We start from the raw sequence: 21,127 nt of genomic DNA, 5'->3' as shown, positions 1-21,127 counted from the left end.
CTTCTTCAGGATTTTCTTATGTGTTGACCCTGATTGATATGGCTACTCGTTATCCTGAAGCCATTCCATTTAGAAATATCTCAGCAAAGAACGTGGTTAAGGAAATGCTAGGGTTCTTCACAAAGTTTGGTCTGCCCAAGGAGGTACAGTCAGACTGGGGAAGTAATTTCATGTCAAAGTTTTCAAGCAGTCTCTGAAAGAGTTGGGCATCTCCCAGATCACGTCTTCAGCTTACCATCCCCAGACCCAAGGAGCGTTGGAGAGATATCATCAAACATTCAAATCGATGCTCAAGAAATACTGTTTGGAAAATCAGAAAGACTGGGATAAAGGTCTTCCATTCGTTGTATTTGCCGCAAGAGAATCTCCAAATGAATCACTGGGCTTCTCACCCTTTGAACTACTGTTTGGCCATGAAGTAAGAGGACCCCTTAAGCTACTCAAGGAATGCTGGCTGTCGGAGGAAGATGACGTCAACCTGCTGGAGTATGTGATGAAGTTCAAAGAACGGCTGTCCACTGCTTTACAGCTGGCGAGAGAGAATTTAGGAGCTGCTCAGGAGAAGATGAAGACTTGGTATGATAAGAAGTCCAGGTTACGCCACTTTCAGCCAGGAGATCAGGTTTTGATTCTGCTAACGGTGCATGGGCAACCTCTTCAAGCCAAGTTTAGTGGTCTTTATTTCGTGGAGAAGAAACTCAGTGATGTCAACTATGTCATCGCCACAACAGATCGTAGAAAGAACAAGCAACTTTGTCACATCAACATGCTAAAGTTATATCACAGGCGGGACAAAAATAACCCAATCTCCACTGTAGCTGTTCCACCCGAGTCTGCAAGTGAAATTCTCCCATGCAGCATGAGCCTGAGTGATAGTTTGGGGAAGAATCCTGATATCATGAATGATCTCCAGTCTAAGCTTTCTCATCTAGCTCCCGAGGAAAGGCAGGAGTTTTCGGCATTACTGCAGGAGTACCCGCAAGTGTTCCGTGCTACTCCAGGAAGAACCATTGTGTTGATGCATGATGTCGATGTTGGAGACGCAAAGCCAATTAAATTTCCTTCTTACCGTGTGAACCCAGTGAAAGTTCCTCTCATCCAGAAAGAGTTTGGCTACCTGTTGGACTACAAAATGATTGAGCCCTGTCAGATCGAGTGGAGTTCTCCTGTCACTCTGGTCCCTAAGCCAGGGGGATTACAGCGGCTTTGCATTGACTACAGACGTGTTAATCAGATAACCAAAACAGACACTTACCCTCTCCCTCGTGTGGAAGATTGCATAGACAAGATCGGAAAGGCTAGGGACATAAGTAAGTTTGATTTGTTAAAGGGATACTGGCAAGTACCTATGACTGAACGTGCTAGGGAGATCTCATGTTTTGTAACACTAGGAAAGACTTTTGCATGTTCTGTAATGCCATATGGTATGAAGAATGCACCAGCCACATTTCAAAAGCTCATGAATGTTGTAACAGAGGGTTTGGCAGAGTGTGTTTTTTATATTGATGATGTATTAATCTTCAGTGACAACTGGAAAGATCACCTATGCCATGTCAGTAAATTTCTTGAGCGTCTGGTTCAGGCTAATCTTGTAGCTAATTTATCAAAGTGTGAGTTTGGTCAAGCTAAAGTTCAGTACCTTAGGTATGTAATTGGTGATGGACATGTTGCACCAGCAGCAGCTAAGGTTCAGGTTATAAGTGATCTTCCCAGACCTAAAAGTAGGAAAGAGCTACAAAGATTTTTGGGAATAGTAGGTTATTACCGGAGATTTGTTCTTAACTTTTCAATTCTTGTATCACCACTTATAGACCTACTGAAAAAGGGAGTTAAGTTTGTCTGTACCGATAACTGTGAATCCTCTTTCAGCAAACTTAAAGCTATCCTATTAAGTCAGCCAGTGCTCGCTACTCCAAATTTTGCTAAGCCTTTTAAGATGGCTGTTGACGCAAGTGAAACAAGAGCTGGGGCTGTTTTGCTGCAAGAGGATGATCAGGGTATTGAACATCCTGTATCTTATTACAGTAAGAAGTTAACTCCACCTCAAAAGAACTACTCAACTATTGAGAAAGAGCTTTTGGCCTTGATTTTGGGTTTACAGCATTTTTCATTTTATTTATGTTCTGGTTTTGACCCCATAGTCATTTATACCGATCATAACCCGCTGAAATTCCTTAGTAAGTTTAAAGATAAAAATCAGAGATTGACAAGATGGAGTCTACTTCTTCAGGAGTATTCATTAGACATACAACATGCCAAGAGGAAAGAAAATGTTATTGCAGATTGCTTATCTAGACTTTAGACAGATTGTTTTAGAGTAATTAGAAATTTCCTTTGTAAATTTCTTTTTTCTTTGTGAGGAGGTGTTACATAGCCTATGATTTCATCATCCTTTGTGTAATTCAAACGTACAGTATGCTGCATGTTTGATCACGAGTGTGTTCTACCTCACTCCCCCCCTCCTCCCTTATAGTAGAGTAAGTCGTTCTTTCTGTTGTTCAGAGCAGGATTGTCAAATCTTTGTCCCCATGGCTTCATTTGCGCGTCCTTCTTACAAGTTGTATCAAGCTCTGCCGGCCCCTATATAATGAGCTCAGTCTCTGCATTAATTGCCACTTAGATCTACTCCTCATTTTGTTCACATCTCTGTCCTCCCCTGTACAGTTGTTATTATTGTGAGTGCTCAGGAAGTCTCCAACCATCTAGCAGCTGTGTAATTTGAGTATAACTGTTATTGCATTTTTTCTTGTACTGTGTAGCGTAAGGTGTTAGTTCTTAGGCCTAGTAAGGTTTTTGTGATTCATGTGTTTTGGGTGTCAGCCCTTATTAATAATATTTTGTATCTGTAATAATATATATTGTCATTCAGGGCTGACTTAGATAAACTTACTCTTGCTAATTTCGTGTTAATAGAGGCTATTGCAGTTAACCATATATTTAACCTGTTTTTTGCCATTACATTATCCTTATGAGTCCTGAATGTTTTGTTGTTAGTTTGAGCATTAAACTTTAACTTGTAATTTTACCTCTTTTGTTTTGAACCTGGAACTTAGCGGGACAGTTTTCTCTGTTCCGTAACAATGTATATATATATATATATATATATATATATATATATATATATATATATATATAGATAGATACAGAGAGAGAGAGAGAGAGAGAGATGTAATATATATATATATATATATATATATATATATATATATATATATATATATATATACACATATGTATATACTGTATATATATATATATATATATATATATATATATATATATATATATATATATATATATATATATATATATACATATATATATATATAATCATCAGCAATTACAAGTCCACTGCTGAACAAAGGCCTCCCCCAACCATTTCTACGAATTCCTTGCCTGAGCCAATCTTCGTCTCGTTTTCCCTGCAAATTTCTCTATCTCATCGCTCCACCTTCTGTCTGGCCTTTTTCTGCTACGCTTATAATCTCTTTGTGTCCAGTAAGTCAGCCTCTTGCTCCATCGGTTATCCTTTATTCTTGATACATGGCCTGCCCACCTCCATTTCTGTTTCTGTTCTTTTATACTTTCTATAATATCTTTGACTTTAGTCTGCTATCTCAACCAAGTCGATCTTTTCCTGTCTCTTAAAGATATTCCCAACATTGACCTTTCCATTGCTGTCTTAGAACGGATTAATATATTTTCCATCGATTTTGTCAGCTTCCAGGTTTCAGAACCATACGTCATGGCTGGAATTATACATTCGTTATAGACTTTTCGTTTCATACAAACTGGCAGGCTACTTTTCTTAATGTCTCTAAGTTTACTGAAAGCTTTCCATCCAATTATAATGCGTCTTTTTATTTCGTTATAATGATCTTTCATTAATTTTAGTATTTGCCCCAAGTGCTTGTACTCCTCGACTTCTTCAAGAATATCTTTGCTTATTCTGATGACGCTCTTTGGTGTATGTGGATTAAACAGTAGTTTTACTCCGGTTCATCTTTAGCCCTACTCTGAGACTTTCTCTGTTCAGGTCATTTAACATTTCTTGCAATGTCTCTGCTGTTTCTGAGATTAGGACAATGTCATCTGCAAATCTTTAATGGTTTAGCTTTTCTCCATCTATGTTCACTCCTTTGTTTTCTCAGTCTAGCTTTCTGCAAATACTTTCTAGGCATGCTGTAAATAAATTTGGTGAAATTGTATCTCCCTGACGCACGCCCTTCTCAATCTTAATTTTTTTCTGAGTCCTTATGTAATTTAACTGTAGCAGGTCCCTCTTAATGTATGTTTTCGCGCAGTTTTACAATGTTCTCATTCACTCCTTGTTCTTGCAATGAATTTATACTTGCTATGTGCTTTACTGAATCAAAAGCCTTTTCGTAAGCAACAAAACCTAAGCACAGTGGTTTATTATATTGTGTAGTTTTCTCAGCTGATTCATTGTGTATAGATAATCAGTAGTCGAATACTCGCTTCGGATTCGGAATCCTGCCTGTTCACGAGGTTGGTTTTCCTCCAGATTTGTTGTTATTCTGTTCATAAGGACTTTAGCGATGAGTTTGTAAATGACTGGTAATATGCTAATGGGTCGATAGTTACTAAGATCTTTGGAGTCACCCTTTTTGTAAAGTAACATAACTATTGCATTACACTATGTTTTGGGAATTTTCTTCCTTTGTATACATTGAATAAATAAGTAAGCAAGCCTGTTTTGTGCTTCCACTCCTGCATCCAACAGTAAATCCGCTACTATTCCATCTCCCGAAGCCTTCCCTCTTTTCATATTGTTAATAGAAATATTTACTTCGTCTGGTGTTACCTCAGGTATTTCACTTGTGTCAACTGAAAAGTTAGCTATTGGTACTACTGTCTTTGATGCATACAGTTCTTTGTAAAATTCTTCAACTCTCCTCACCATCATGTCTCTGCATTTAATGATTTCACCGTTTTTGTCTTTCAGCGATGTCATTTGTTGTTTCCTAGTGCTATTTTACTTCGGACCTGTTTCAGACTTTTTCCTTTTTTAATTGTTTGATCTGATCCAGATTTCTCTTTCTTATTTCTTCTCTTTGTCTTTGGTTGAGAAGCTTATTTAATTCCGCTCGTTCTATTTCATCTTTCTTTGTTTTTACATTCATTTCCTTTCTATTTTTTCATAAGCTCGAATGTCTTTTCTGAATACTTCTTGGCTTTGGTTGTATTAGGTTTTCCTACTACCTCCGCCGATTCTCTTAGCACTTTTGTTAGTCTGTCATTCAGTTCATCAATATCACATTCAGCATTACTTAGAGCCTGAAATCTGTTTCTTGTTTCCAACTGAAAGGCTACTTTGTTTTCGTTTACTATTATTGGGCATATCTTTTTATCTTTAATCATCTTCTTTCTTTCATTTCTGAAATTGAATCTGGCTGTGTAACCCACCATTCTATGATCACTACCTATATTTACTTTGTTGATAACTGAGACATTTGTGATCGTGTTATTCTTATCTGCTATAATGAAGTCGATTTCATTCTTTGTTTCTCCATTTGGGCTTCTCCAGGTCCACTTTCTTCCTGTTCTTTTGTGAAAGAATGTGTTCATTATGATATATATATATATATATATATATATATATATATATATATATATATATATATATATATATATATATTTTTTTCCACCAAGTACTTTTAGATTGACAAAATATATTGACACATTTATTACAGAGCTCTATCAGCGCTTTTAGTTTTGCTAAATTCTCACATTTTTAAAATTACTTTCCACCAGTATACTGATTATGCAATACAGCGATGTACCAGAAACAGCAGCCACACATAACCTCCCTGTGTCACAGCCTAAGGGTGGCTGACGTGTTTTTTGAGTGTACTGAAACATAAAGAGAGACGTATGGCGAATTTAAACCCAGCTGGTTTCAGAGTCTGGAACGAAACTCTTACCAATATATGAATGGGAGGTAACGCTGTGCACCTGGAACTGCCACAACTGTGTACTGGTGTAGTGCTTATACATCTTGTAGTGGTTATGAAATGAACAGATAAACTCATGACTTCTAATGTTCCTGTGTAATTCAAGAAAAAGATTTTTGTCACATGATGAAACAATACGGGAGGGGGCGTAAGGGGGTGCAACCTTTATAAGCCTAAGAACTGCCTTATTCCTTGATGGAATGGAGGTCTCATCTGTGCAAAACGTCTTTTGCCTCCATTAAAAAAAAAAAAAAAAATCCACCTCTACCAACCTCTCACCTACACCAAACATTCCAGTAATCCTTCTCATACATAAACATGCCCCCCCCCCCTCCCGTCTCCATATCCGAGCGTAAATAGTCAGGATGAAGATCTACCTCAGCACGCAACGGAATCCTATCTTATTTACTGGAACGACCCATCCTACCTGAGACCTGGTGAGGGTGGAGGTCTACCCGAGTGCACTATTTCGTTTTTAAGATTTAAAAAAAAAAAAAATCACGTACATGCCCTTCCCACCTACAGAATACTACTCACCAACGAACATCTCCCACCGAGTAACCATTGTCATGTTTATATAAAAGCTGGAACACATGGGGTTGGTGGTCCTACAGGGCCCCTATTCCCTGTCTGGGTGTAGACAGGAATCTTTTCAGGTTCCATCGTGACTAAATATTTATCGGGGAGGAGGTCTACATATATGAAAAATTTCGTTTTCCTGTATAAAAATGGCACACACACACACACACACACACACACACACACACACACACACACACACACACACACACACACACACACACACACACACACACACACACACACACACACACACACACACACACACACACACATTAAAAAACAAATGTTCATTTACTCTGAATGAATAGTTGCATGGTTTGGTAATTACGAGTTCATAGCTAAGCCACAGCATACTAAGCAGTGCTTGGCTGGTGTAAATCATAGTGGAGGGAAAGCATTGAACATTTCTAGCAGCTTTATCTTCCTAAATTTTTAATTAACTTTTCTGGTGGAAGGAACGGCTAAAACAATGAACCGTAATCACTTGCTCACTTGACTTTCTTTTCCGATGAGACTTCCTTTGTGATTCTCGTATATCTTGGCCAATATTCCGGTCTCCACCAAACGGGTGAGATGATTGGACAGGATGGTGGTGTAGGGAGTGTTGCGCCGCAGGAACCACGACAAGTAGCCTTTGTAGAGCTGTAAGACGGTACAGCAATGATCAGTTCTTTAAATAAAAAATGATCATGGACGATGGAGTTTTCATTAGAAATTTTATCATAAATGAATTATACAGAATACGGTTTCTTCCTTTCCTGCATTATTATTATTATTTTTTTTTTTTATGCAAGGAAAAGGGAGCCAAAGGCAAAAAGTCCGCGAGGTTGTTTCCTTCAAGGAAAAAACAAAACAAAAACAAGCTAACAGGAGCCAAATTCATGTTCTGTTCATTTCGAGATGCCTGGACACATTGTGTTTGAAGACTGAAGGTCATAGGCAGTAGGAAATAACAGACAGAGGAAGACAGTTCCAGAGATGACCTGTTGCACGTACGAAGGACTGGGAGTAACTCTTGAATTAGACGGTTGGACATAAAAGGGAAAAGAGTTTGTTGCTAGACGGGTACTATACACCCGCCGTTGTGGTGGAGGGATGCAAGCAGACAATTCAGAGGAGCAGTGACCATTGAAGGAACGATAGAAAAGAGATAAGGGTGTAGCAGTGCGGCAGAGGCAGAGTTTGAAAGGAGCCAGCAAGAGGAGAAGGGTTAATGGGACGAAAAGCCTTTGACTCCACCTTGTTGAGAAGAGCTGTATGTTGAGATCCTCCCCACACATGAGAGTTGTACTCTAAACAGGGGCAAATAAAACCTGTGTATGATATCAACAACTGTGCAAGAGTATAGAAGGCAAGGAGTCGGCTTAGCACACCTAATCCCTTGGCAGCAGATTTTATGAGAGGTAATATGATATTTCCAAGACAAATCCCGAGAGAATGAAATTCCAAGTATGTTGAAAGATGATGCAGGATTGAGTTGGATATTATGAAAATTAGAGGATACTCAAGTGAAAGATTTGGAGTGGTTGAAAGTTGTAAGAACCAAGTTTTTGAATAATTAAAAACAAGGTTACTTTTACTTCATTCATAGACATAAGCCAATTCAGACATTAGGTGTGCCATAGCCTTATCCCTTGTTTGTTGAAGTAATTGGTGAGATGGACGCTGTGAGAAACGAATGGAAAGGTGAAGGGTGGAGTCATCAGCGTATGAGTAGATGTACAGGTTAGAAGGTCACTGATGAATAGTAGGAAGAGAGTTAGTGATAGGACAGAGCCCTGAGGAACACCACTGTTGATAGATCTAGGAGAAGAACGGTAGGCGTCTACAACAGCAGCTATACAATGACCAGAAAGGAAGCTAGAGATGAAGGCACAAACAGAAAGATAGAAACCGTAAAAGGGCAGTTTGGAAATTAAAGATTTATGCCAGACTCAATCGGAAGCTTTAGAGATGCCAAATGCAATGGCAAAGCTTTCGCCAAAGTCCCGAAAGGAGGATGACCAGGAGTCTGAAAGGTAGGTGAGAAGATCGGCAGTGGAGCATCCCTGGCGGAACCAATACTGACGGTCGGAAAGACTGTTGTGATAGGAAAGGTGCTTTAAGTTTTTGTTAAGAATAGATTCAAAGACTTTTGAACTACAGGATGTTAAAGCAAGTGGGCGACAGGTAGAGAGCTGGGAATGGTCACCCTTCTTTGGGATGGGCTGATTGAGAACAAACTTCCAGCAAGAAGGAAAGGTTCAAGTTGACAAACAAAGACAAAAGAATGTCCCCAGGAAGAGTGTAAGCACAGAAGCACAGTTGTTGAGGACAACAGGAGATACATTATTTAGGGCCACTGTGAGCACTTCATTAATATAATTCTTGAAACATCACGTATTTCATCATTCATGTGCTACAACATTTAGTCAGAAAGATACTATAATAATGCAATTGATGCGAGTTTGCTAGATATTTACCTTCTCATCCATAATGTAGGCAGAACGAGTAACTTTCTTCTTATGCTGGGTAAAGATGAGATAATCAAGTGAGACAATCAGGGCATGAGTTCCAGCATGAACCTTACTTAGCAGGAAGCCATATGGGTCAAACGGATTTAGATTAGTGTCTAAGAACAGTTTATCCCCCAAGGTAGCCAGAGTGGGGTTGTTGGATGACTTCAGGGCTTCAGGCACAAAACTTCCGTAGTCAGCCATACAAGGTCTTGGTGGAGGAAGAGACAACTAATAAAGTTATTCAGTTCTCAGAAAGGGATGAATGTTTTTTACCTCTTTCACTACATGAGATTTGTTCTAAGGTAAGTGAAATTGTCAGGCAGAAGCAAGTATGAAGCAAAGATGTTATATTAACTGATGAATCATATAACTGGGACTAATGATGGATATTCAGATCGACTGCTGAATTTTATAACAAAATAGTAACTAATTGGGATTCCTTTTCATACTAACCAGGGCAATGCCAGGTATTTCAGCTAGTGTGTGTGTGTGTGTGTGTGTGTGTGTGTGTGTGTGTGTGTGTGTGTGTGGAATGTGAGAGATTTGAAGGAGGAGAGCAAGCGGGTGGAAGTAGTGAATGTGTTCAAGAGTGCGAGATATGCCGTGATGGCACTGTGTGAAACAAAGATGATAGGGTGGGAAGTGGAGGAGTGGGAGGGTGTGAAATGTGTAAGATCGGGCATGAATGGGCTAGGAAGATGCAAGGAAGGAGTTGCTCTGTTGATGAATCAGGTGTGGCAGATTGGAATGGGATTACAGATGTTTCAGCTCGAGGTGTATGTAATTCAAGTTCAAGTCTGAGAAAGTGAAAGCGGCGGTGATTGTAGCGTATGCACCGTGTGAGGACGGGAGTGAGAGAGAGAAAGACAGGTTTCGGGATGAGCTGGATGAAGCAGTGAGAGAAATGCCCAGGAGCCATAAAATGATCGTAATGGGCGATATAAAAGGAGAAGTAGGCATTGGTCCCGAGGATAACATAATGGGTTGTAAAGGAGTACCAGGAGAAAATGATAATGGGAAGCAACTAAAGGATATGTGTCAGGAAAGGAGGTTTGTAAGTCGTATTTCAAACACAGAGATGCACATAAATATACATGGTATAGAGGGAACGGGGACCGTGTTGAAAGAAGCCTGATTGATTACGTGCTCGTAGAGAGGTCGATGATGGAAATGGTTGCTGATACAAGGGCCGTGAAAGAACGGTGTGGAGGTCAGACAGATCATATGATTGTGGTATGCAAGATCAATCTGAGAGAAGTGATGTGGACCAGGAGAGAGAGGAGCAGTGAGGGGGAAAGACTGAGAGTTGAGAAACTGAGCATCAAAGAAATGGCAGATGAATAAAGGACGAAAGTAGGGGAGGAGTTAGAATCAGTGAATTGGAGTGAACTGGATCTGGACAGCCTGTGGAATGCATAAGGGGATTGCTTAGTTATAACTCCTAAAGCAGTGTGTGGTGTGGCAAGAGTAACAACGAAGAAGAACAGTAGGGCATGGTGGTATGAGAAGGTTAAGAAAGCGGTGGAGGAAAAGAGGAAGAAGTGGCTAAAGTGGTTACAGGATAGGGGCTCAACTGATATAAGAACTAAATATACTGAGAGCAAGAAGCATGTAAAGGGACTAGTGAAGAGGAAAAAGATGGAGGTAAATGATGCTCTCGGAAGAAAAATGAATGCAAACTACTCTGAAAATGGGAAGTTATTCTGGTTGGAGGTGCTGAAATGTAGAAATGAAAGCGGAAAGAAATGTGAAGGTGTGAAGCATGCAGGTTGTGGATTATTAACCCATGAGGATGAAGTAAGGACCAGATGGAGAGTACATTTTGAAAGCCTGATCAATGGGAATAGAGAGAGCAGAGCCACTGTCAACATGATGGGTTTGGGGGTTGTACAGAGAAGGAATGCAGTACCAGGAAACGTGACACTCGCACAGGTGAAGAAAGCTGTAAAGTGGCTGAAAAATGGGAAAGCAGCAGGGGTTGATGAGGTGTATGCAGAGATGATTAAGTGTAATGGAAAGAGTGGAAAGAAATGCTTGTTGAAGATATGTAAGAAGGCATGGATGAGTGAAACTGTGCCTGCAGAGTGGAAAAATACTGTAATTGTACTCTCGTTCAAAAATAAAGGTGAGCGAAGTGAGTGCAAAAATTTTTGTGGCATAAGTTTATTGAACGTGATGGGGAAGCTATATGGAAGAATTATTATAGAAAAAGTAAGAAAGATATCAGAAGTCCTGGTAAGTGATGAACAGGGTGGCTTTAGGAGTGGCAGAGGATGTGTTGATCAAATATTTGCAGTAAGACAGATAGTGGAGAAGGCTTGAGAGAAGGACTATAAGGCGTTTATGCCATTCATGGATCTGGAAAAAGCATACGACAAAGTAGACAGAAAAGGATTGTGGAAGGTTCTGCACATGTACAGTGTAGATGGTAAGCTGCTAGGTGCCGTCAAGAGTTTTTATGATGGTAGTGAAGCATTTGTAAGGGTTAATGGGCATCTCCATGAACGGATCACGATCGGTGTGGGCGTGCGACAAGGTTGTGTGATGTTTCCATGTTGTTCAGTATACATACGCGTATATGAATGGGGTGATGAGAGAAGTAAAAACACGAGTAATGGAGAGGGGGATGGCGTTGGTAATGAATGGTGATGGATGGAACATCTCAAATTTGTTGTGTGCTGATGATACAGTACTACTTGCAAATACCGGACAAGAACTTGGTAGACTAGTGCATAGTTTTGCTGATGTTTGTGAGCATCGTGTCTTGAGAGTAAATGTAGGAGAGAGTAAAGTGACTGTTACTGAGAGAGAATGAGACTCCCAGCGCAATGTTACAGTGACTGGAGAGACACTGGAATTGGTGAGAGAGTTCAAATACCTTGGTACAGTGATAGAAAAAAGGAGGAAAATGTGCAAAAGAAGTGGAAAGTAGAGTGACACAAGGAAGGAAAGTAACTGGAGCAATGAAGGCCTTGATAGGAAACAAAGGCTTGAGTGTTGCAGCTGCACAAGGCTTGCATGAAGGAGTGTTAGTGCCAACTTTAACATATGGGTGTGAGACTATGGTGTGGCATGAAAATGAAAAGTCAAGAGTGAGAGCAGTGGACATGGGACTCCCGAGGAATGTATGTGAAGTACAGAGAGTGGGTAAGATACGAAATAATGTGATTCGTGAAAGATGTGGGGAGAGGAAGTCTGTGGACACCAGAATCGAAGAGAGTGTACTGAATGGTATGATCATGTGGAGGGAATGGATAACAATAGAGTGGTGAAAAAGGTATATCAGAGCGAATTTGAAGGAGGAAGGAGGCGAGGTAGGCCAAGGAGAAGATGGAGAGATATGTTGGAGGAGTGTGTGAGGAACAGAGGTTTGGAAGTCGTTCAGGCTAGGGGACTGACAAGAGACTGAGCTGGCTGGATTAACACTGTGAGGAGAAGCGCATGATCAGGGATTTGGCAGCACCCCTTTTTAATGTGACAGCGTCTAGATTGACTCTATTGGATACGTTTATGTGAAGCTACAGAAAGTGGTGAATGTTTTTGGCATATCAGATAATGCCAGGATTCTGGGGGCTTGAATGGTGAGTGAATGGAAGCTTGGCCCATTGGACTTGGCAAATTTGAGTTGTATGGACATTGCTACTCCTCACCTAGCCCTACGGTTGGAAAGGAGGTCGGATGATGATAATATATACATACATATATATATATATATATATATATATATATACACAATGAGAGAGAGAGAGAGAGAGAGAGAGAGAGAGAGAGAGATTACACACATACACACACACACACACACACACACACACACACACACACACACACACACACAAACACACACACACACTCAGTAATCCCTCATTTATCCGGATATGATAGAGCCAAAGGCACGTCCAGGTGGTAACAACACCCGGATAATGAATACTATTCCCTTATTATATCCAAACCCTACCTATACCCAACTTCCAAAGAATTCCTAACCTATTTGTACAGTACCTATGCTTAATTTGGCAGTGTTTTCCGGTCATTCAGGCATATTTAGACAATAAAACACAAAAAGGAATATCCAAAGTAATTTTAAACACCAAGAAAACCATGAAGAAGAACCACCAAAATACAAAAAAATGCCCTACCTTTACACTACTGTATGTACAGTACCCCTCCCTATTTCGGCAGTGTTTCCCGATCTTTCAGGAATATTTAGACATCAAAACACACACAGGAATAGGCAAAGTAATGCTGAACACCAAGAAAACCAAGAAAAAAAAAATGAAAACCAAAATGCACCCTACCTACACATTACTGTATATAAAGCACACTTCCTAATTTTGGCACCTTTTTCATGTCATTCTGGCATATTTTGACGTCAAAACACACTTAGGAATATCCAAACTAATGCTAAACACCAAGAAAACCACGAAAGAAAAACACTGAAAACCAAAAACGCCCTACCTGTACACTACTGTATGTTCAGTACCCCTTGTAATTTTGGCAGTTTTCCGGCCCATCTGCCATATTCAGAGATCAAAACACACATAAGCTTATCCATATTAATGCTAAACATCGAGAAAACAATGCACAAAAAACAAAAATCCACAGAAAACCTGAAAACGGTTTGAAAATCAGTTTTCTGTGATGAGTGATTTTTTTTTTTTTTATGCGAGGAAGAAGGAACCAAAGGCTATGAGCCCGCAAAGCAGTTCGTTCTAAGAGAAAAAAAAATACAAAAGAGAGTCAAATTCAAGATCTGTTCATTTCGAGATGCCTGGACAAACTGTGTTTGAAAGACTGGAGATCATAGGAAGATGGAAATACAGACAGAGGAGGACAGTTCCAGCATTGACCTATTCCATAAATGAAGGATTGGGAGTAACGGTTAACTCTTGCATTAGAGAGTTGGACAGGAAAAGGATGAGAGTTTATTGCTAGATGGGTGCTACGCATCCGTTGTAAAGGTGGAGGGATGCACGCAGACAGTTCAGAGGAGCAATGACCATGGAAGTAGCGATAGAAAAGAGATAAAGAGGCAACAGTGCGGCGAAGAGACAGAGGTTGAAGGGACCCAGTAAGAGGAGCAGAGTTGATGAGACAAAATGCCTTTGACTCCACCCTACTAAGAAGACCTGTATGTGGGGAGCCTTTCCACACACATAGTTGTACTCCATACAGGGGCGAATAAATCCCGTGTATAAAGTCAACAACTGTGCAGGGGTAGAGAAGGTACAGAGTCGGCTTAGCACACCTAATCTCTTGGAAGCAGATTTTACCAGAGATGTAATATGATCTTTCCAAGATAAATCCCGAGTGAATGAAACCCCAAGCATGTTCAAGGATGATGCTGGTTTGAGCTGGATATTATTAAATTTTAATGGGTACTCCTGTGGAAGATTCTGTCGGGTTGATAGGTGTAAAAACTGAGTCTTAGATGCATTAAAAACAAGATTATTTTTACCCCAGTCAGAGATACAAGCCAGGTCAGACATTAGGAGTGCCATAGCCTCATCCCCTGATTGTTGAGGTAACTGCTGGGATGGACGTTGCAGGAACCGAATGGAAAGGTGAAGGGTGGAATCATCAACATACAAGTAGATAGGGATATATGTACAACTTAGATGATCATTGATGAATAAAAGGAAGAGAGTTGGTGATAGGACAGAGCCTTGAAGAACACCACTGTTAATAGACCTAAGTGGAGAATGATGGTCGTCTACAACAGCAGCTATAGAATGACCAGAAAGGAAGCTGTAGATGAAGGGACAGATGAAAGGACAGAAAGTGTGAGAGGGCAGTTTGGAAATTAAAGATTTGTGCCAGACTCGATCGAAAGCCTTTGAGATGTCAAGTGCAGTGGCAAAGCTTTCTCCAAAGTCCCGAAAGGAGGATGACCAAGAGTCTGAAAGGTATGTGAGAAGATCGCCAGTTGAGCGTCCCTGACGAAACCCATACTGACGATCAGAAAGAAGGTTATGATAGGAAAGATGCTTTAAAGTTTTTCTGTTAAGAATAGACTCAAAAACTTTTGAGACACAGGATGTTAAAGCAATTGGACGATAGTTAGAGGGTTGGGAATAGTCACCCTTCTTTGGGACAGGCTGAATGAGAGCAAACTTCCAGCAAGAAGGAAAGGTACAAGTTGAAAGACAAAGGCGAAAGAGTTTACCTAGGCAGGGTGTAAGCACAGAAGCACAGTTCTTGAGGACAACAGGAAGGACTCCATCAGGCCCATATGCCTTGTTAGTACTGAGGCCAGTGATGGCAGAAAATACATCAGCTGAAGAAATTTTAATGTCAGCCATGAGGAAGTCAGAGGGGGAAAGTGATGGAGGAACAGCACTGGAATCGTCTAAGGTGGAATTGGAAGAGAATGTCTGAGCGAAGAGATCTGCTTTGTCAGTAGAAGAAATAGCTACAGAGCCATCATAGTAGAAAAGAGGAGGTAAGGATGATGAGGTAAAGTTGTTAGAAAGGTTTTTGGCAAGGTGCCAGAAGGAGCGGAAAGAATTTGAGTTGGAGAGTTGAGAGCATTTAGTGCGGATGAAATTATTTTTAGCTGAGCGAAGAACAGACTTAGCACGATTCCAGGCGGAAACATAAAAAAGATGTGATTCAGGGGTGGGTTGGCGCTGGTACCTTTTATAGGCCCTCTCCTTGTTGCGGACAGCATTAGAACAAGCATGATTAAACCAAGGCTTTCTTGCATTAATCAAAGGATGTGAGAAAGGAATGTATGCTTCCATCCCCGAGAGAATAACCTCTGTAATGTGCAAGGCACACTCAGATGGCTCCATACCATGGAAGCAATAATCATTCCAGGGCAAATCAAAGAAGTACTGCCTGAAGGCCTCCCAATCTGCATCTCCAAAGTGCCACAGTTGCCATTTCTTTAGAGGGTCCACAGGCTGTACCGGAGCGATAGGACAGGTTAAGGTGATAAGGTTGTGATCGGAGGAGCCCAACAGAGAGAAAAAATCAACAGTGTAAGCAGAAGGATTAGTTGCAAGGAAGAGATCAAGTATGTTGGAGCTCTCTCCAAGGCCGTCAGGGATATGGGTAGGGTGCTGTAGAAGCTGCTCTTGGTCATTAAGGATAAAGACGTAGGCTTGTTCACCAGGTGGATCAGTGAAAGGAGAGGAGAGCCAAAGGTGGTGGTGAACATTGAAATCTCCTAGAATGGATATTTCAGAGAAAGGAAAAATGGATAGACTGTGTTCCATCGTAGAAGTAAGATAGTCGAAGAATTTTTGATAGTCAGTAAAATTAGGAGATAAGTAAATGGCGCAGAAATATTTAGTCAGAGAATGATAGGAAAGCCGAAGCCAGAGTAGAGAATTCAGAAGAATCAAGTTCAGGAACACGAGAGCAAGATAAGTCGTTGCATACATATACACAACGGCTACCTTTGGCTTTGAAATGAGTATAGAGAAAGTAGGAGGATACAGAAAAGGGTTTGCTGTCAGTTGCCTCAGACCACTGAGTCTCGCTTAGAAAGAGAAGATGAGGTTTAGAAGAGGAGAGATGATGTTCAACAGAGAGAAACTTAGAGGAAAGTCTGCGTATGTTGCAGTAATGAATAAGAAGCAAGTCAGACAGTGGTTCCAGGCAACTCATAGGGTCGTCACCGGGAAAGAGGTGGATGGTGGGGGCATTTGTGGTCCCCCCCCCAAGGGGCTCCGAGGCAATGTCTAAGAGCGCCATTTTTCTTTTAATTTAGAAAAGGAAGTGTAGTGTGTATTGTGCATATAGTTTGGTGTAGACAGTTAGAGAAACACGTATTAGAGAGCATGCTGGCCTACTCTCTGTGTTACTGAAACACTGAAAACGTTCAGCAAAGGGGGATGATCGGGAACTAGTCCCGAGGGCTGATGAAACGGGAGCTCCAGCTCTCCCTGTCATCAGCTTTCCACCTACCTTGGGAGTACTGCCCTGCTCGACTGGTGCTACAGTCTACTCCCAAGGCTCAAAAAAAAAAAAAAAAAAAACGAAAAATCCACAGCCAAATATGTCACCGGAAATTGGTTGTATTGGTATAAATGGTATACCATCATCTTCGCTGGTATTTATAAGATAAGCTAATAAAAACACATAAAACTGATAAGTAAAAGCACAGAAATACAGTGAGAATAAAGTGTTCAAGGGTAAAACTTACCTTCATATAACTTCCCACCATCCTAGTGCAAAAGTTTGCCAGCACCTTCCAAGAATTAGGCTTAAGTCTAGATGCAGAATTTCATGAGCTTTCTCATGGATTATGCAGAATTTCGATATTACCAAGGGTAGTCAAATAAATAGCCAAAAAAATTAAAAAAACACTTACAAGTCAGAGTCATCACCAAGGAAGAGGGTAGTGACTGAGGGAGTGAGGGGGGAGCCAGGAGGGGGGAGAAGCGAGACTGTGGGCAGAATTTTCACCCTTCTGTTGTGAGGTGGATGGGTGCTTTTTACCATAAATTTGATCGCGGCTTGTGACACCACGTGGCCATGCGGAAACACCACCCACGGCGACCGGGGAATTTTAAACATTCGGTACAGTAGAAAGGCGGACAGCCGCTGTCACTGAACATGTACTCATGGCTTGCAGTCTGTGTTACAACTTCAGTGGCAGTTAGGAAACTCTCAGCCCAGTGGCCGTGCAACTTTGGACATACGGTGGGTATTCGTTCAGACGTTTTGACACCACTTGTGGATTATAGTCATATTACTCAGATGCTGGAGGTTCGTTGAAGCGATCAGACAAGCACATGACTTTGACCATTCAATGCGGGGGCATACGGATATTTCAGCTCTGGGTGAGGGTTACGGCCTACTTCCCGCTCATGGCTTGAGCCCAATGGCCATGATACCGAATGTTTGAACATGTCAGCTGGCCAGCCAAAGTTCTCGAGGACTTTTACATCTAGATAAGAGCAAGTAAATTTGTATAATGGTTTAATAGAGCCAAGGTCTAGTGTCCAGATAATGAACACGTCTGGATACTGCACGTCCAGATAAATGAGGGACTATTGTATTGGGTAGACAGACGAGAACAATTATAAGAGATAAAGTATCCCAATGGAGGACTGTACCCAGCAGAGAGCCTCAGGATTCATTGCTAGCCATGGTCATGTTTCCCATATATGTAAACGACATGCCAGTAGGGTTGAGTAGCTATATGAACGTGTTTGCAGATAATGAAAATTATTATAAATGAAGCTAGTCATAAAGAGTTCCAATATGATTTAAACAAAGTATACAAATGGAGTCTGACAAGGAAAATGGATTTTTAAGGAAAAAAATGTTATATATCTGAAATAGGGGTTGGTGAGAAGAGACCCAAATGTGAATGAAATATTGGGAAAGAGAAAATTAACAAAGCAAAAGAAAAGAAGGATTTGGGAGTAATACTGGGTGACCTGTCACCAGAAAAACGTATCAACCCGCCGCGTGCCAGTGCTGTTTTAAAATGGTCTGACATAATGTCGCGGCCAGTGCCAGTGCCGTTTTACAATGGTCTAAAATAAAAAACTTCACTGTGACCGCATTTTTCAAGATTCGCGGGTAACAATTGGCAGGCTTGTAAGGTAACTGTTCCTCTACCATCCCCCAGGCTGTCAAAGCCATACACTCACTCGCTCCCCCCCTCACACTCGCTCTGCCTCACTCTGCCTGTGTGCCTCACCCAGTGCTGTACATAGTGAAGGGATTTTGTAAATATTTTCATGTATGTGTAAGTTGTAAATATTTTCTTGTAAGTGTAAGGACTATATAGTGAAGTCAAGTTGTAAGTACCTTCTTGTAAGTGCCAGAACTGTACATAATAAAGTCAGGATGTACCTATCTTAAAGAAAATTTAAGATAATGCATTCACAGTGAGAAAGACACACAAATTGTGATAGATGCTGAAGTAATAAGTGATCAGAAAAGTGCATTGAACATTGCTATACCTTCCCAGCATAAATACCTGAGTATACCTTACACAGAAAACGGCTTTCTCTCACGTACGTGGTGAGGGTGAGAGAGCGGCTTTACCTGTACAAGAGTATGTGAGACTCAATAAAACTGATTTCCGAGCCTCAGTGAGCATTTTAATGGCGAAACTCGTTGTTTCCGCATCAAAATCTATTATTTTAGCCAAAAAAATAAAAAAAGGTGAAAAATGGCCGGCACTGGGGTGACTCAGATGGCTAAAAATAGCCGGCACGTGGCGGGTTAACAGGATTATTGGAGGGGTATATGGGCTATGGACTCTTGACAATCATGAGAGTAGCTTTTAATTTTATGGATGAGATGTTGACAGAGATCATTGTGAGCAAGGGCAATGCCCACGTGAGTCTCTCAAGCAGTGGCATTTTTCACATATGAGCGACCCAACCCTGCCTGGCCCAACCCAGCTTGACCATAACACTTTTGAGAAACTTATATCTCATCAACCACAGGGTCGATCACTGCGTCGTTTGCACCATATGAAAACCCAATTCTTTAAGATCTGTTTTTGACAGGTTTCATTACACGCAGGTGGTGCACGTGGCACGTGACATACGCCATGTGCAGCATGTCGAAAATCTTCAAAAGAGGGCCACAGGCCGGACAGTTTTTCGTAATGTCATGAAACTTGGTACGTAGATATCCATCAAAATACTTTAAGCATCCTCGGGGTGTAAGGCGACATTTTAATGCTTTCGGATTTAATTGGCCTCACTTGTACAATGCTGACAAAGGCATTTTACTGGTAGTGTCTATGGTAAGGCCAAGACGTAAGTAGGCTGCTGTGATATGATCACCACATAAGAAAAAAGGCACATCTATAAACTGAAGAAGGTGGAAATGATGGCCATGAAGATGATTCCAGATTTGAGAGAGCTTCCCCTACAGTGGAAGACTCGAGAAGCTAAAGTTACGCACATTATGGGAAAGGAGAGAGAGAGTAGAATTGATTATGATGTGAATGAATGAGTGAATTATTAGATAAAGTCTTGGCATCGGAACAACTCGGTCATATTGTGCCGAATAAAGGTTAAAACCTGCGTGCTAAAACGCAATTGATTTATGAGGAATAGAAAATAAAACGGCAACAAAATAAATAAATATCTTGATTATAATGCATATGGTAAGATGTCTAGAACGACTGGACTGATAGGATATTTCTGCAACGGATGGTGGACGGACAAGAGAGCATGAATACAAACTAAATAAGAGCAGGAGTCTCAACTATGTTTAAACAAACAAACAAACAAAAATCCTAAAACAGACGCATAGATATCTCGAGTGGGTTGGAAGAGGAGGTGGCAAAGGCTAAAAAACTTGATGTACTTAAAGCTTGATTGGATAAAAGTCAAGATGGAGGCAGGACAATACAAGCTTAACTCAGATCCAGTATACAACAGCTAGGTAAACACACACACACACACACACACACACGTACGTCACATTACTCCACATCTGGCCAAACTTGGCCAAGTGGCCATACCAAAATTAGAATCTTTATATGAGTCAAGCTTTGTACCAGGTCAAACTAAATGGTGTCCTCATATAAAAGAGGAAGTTTTAAGTAAGACTGTTGTTCAAATAAAAAAATAAACAAAGTAGTGCAGGAATGCACCGAGCAGTGTCAGCTGATTGTTTTGTCTGCGCCAGGGAATGTAAGTAAAATCTGTGCTCTTAGTACCGCATGATGTCCACCTACTTTAGTAATGCAAATTTGGAAAAGAAAAGGGATAATGGTAGAAAGTAGGATCATGATTTCTACCAGGAACTGGTTGAAATGGAGACATACAGTACAATAAGCTGGTAGAATGGGTAAACAGACTGGAGTGGCATTTCAGAATGAAATGGATGAAATTAAGAACAGTAGCACATGCAGAAGGAGGAAATAGAAAAATTAGGAAAGGAAGTCAACAAGAAAGACACAACAATAGACGAGCTGAGAGTAGAAATGGGTTCACTTAGAAGGAAAATTACTGAAACGGCAAGTACAGTAGTCAATCATGAGAGTATCATGGAAGAGTTCAAAAATGATACAGAGACAATTAGACAAGTAAGCAGTCTGATAGATCAGAGCAGTAATATTGAGGAGAAAATAACACAAGTAAATGA

General features: G+C 40.7%; 1 protein-coding gene across 1 annotated transcript in view; it reads right to left on the bottom strand.

Annotated features, from left to right (window-relative positions):
- The window catches only part of LOC145397956 (glutamate receptor ionotropic, delta-2-like), a 177,531-nt gene that overhangs the window by 51,988 nt on the left and 104,416 nt on the right, over positions 1 to 21,127 (bottom strand). The window contains exons 4-5 of the mRNA XM_080270933.1: positions 9,020 to 9,263; positions 7,050 to 7,199 (exon numbers count right to left, since the gene is read on the bottom strand). Coding sequence (XP_080127059.1) covers positions 7,050 to 7,199; positions 9,020 to 9,263 — 394 coding nt within the window. The remainder of the gene's footprint in view (positions 1 to 7,049; positions 7,200 to 9,019; positions 9,264 to 21,127) is intronic.

The sequence above is a fragment of the Coenobita brevimanus genome, chromosome 44 (genome assembly GCF_032717465.1).
Source record: "Coenobita brevimanus isolate Jiangsu-jjx chromosome 44, ASM3271746v2, whole genome shotgun sequence".
Taxonomy (NCBI): domain Eukaryota; kingdom Metazoa; phylum Arthropoda; class Malacostraca; order Decapoda; family Coenobitidae; genus Coenobita; species Coenobita brevimanus.
The sequence above is the reverse complement of the archived record's forward strand: the minus strand, read 5'-3'. Positions and strand labels throughout refer to the sequence as shown.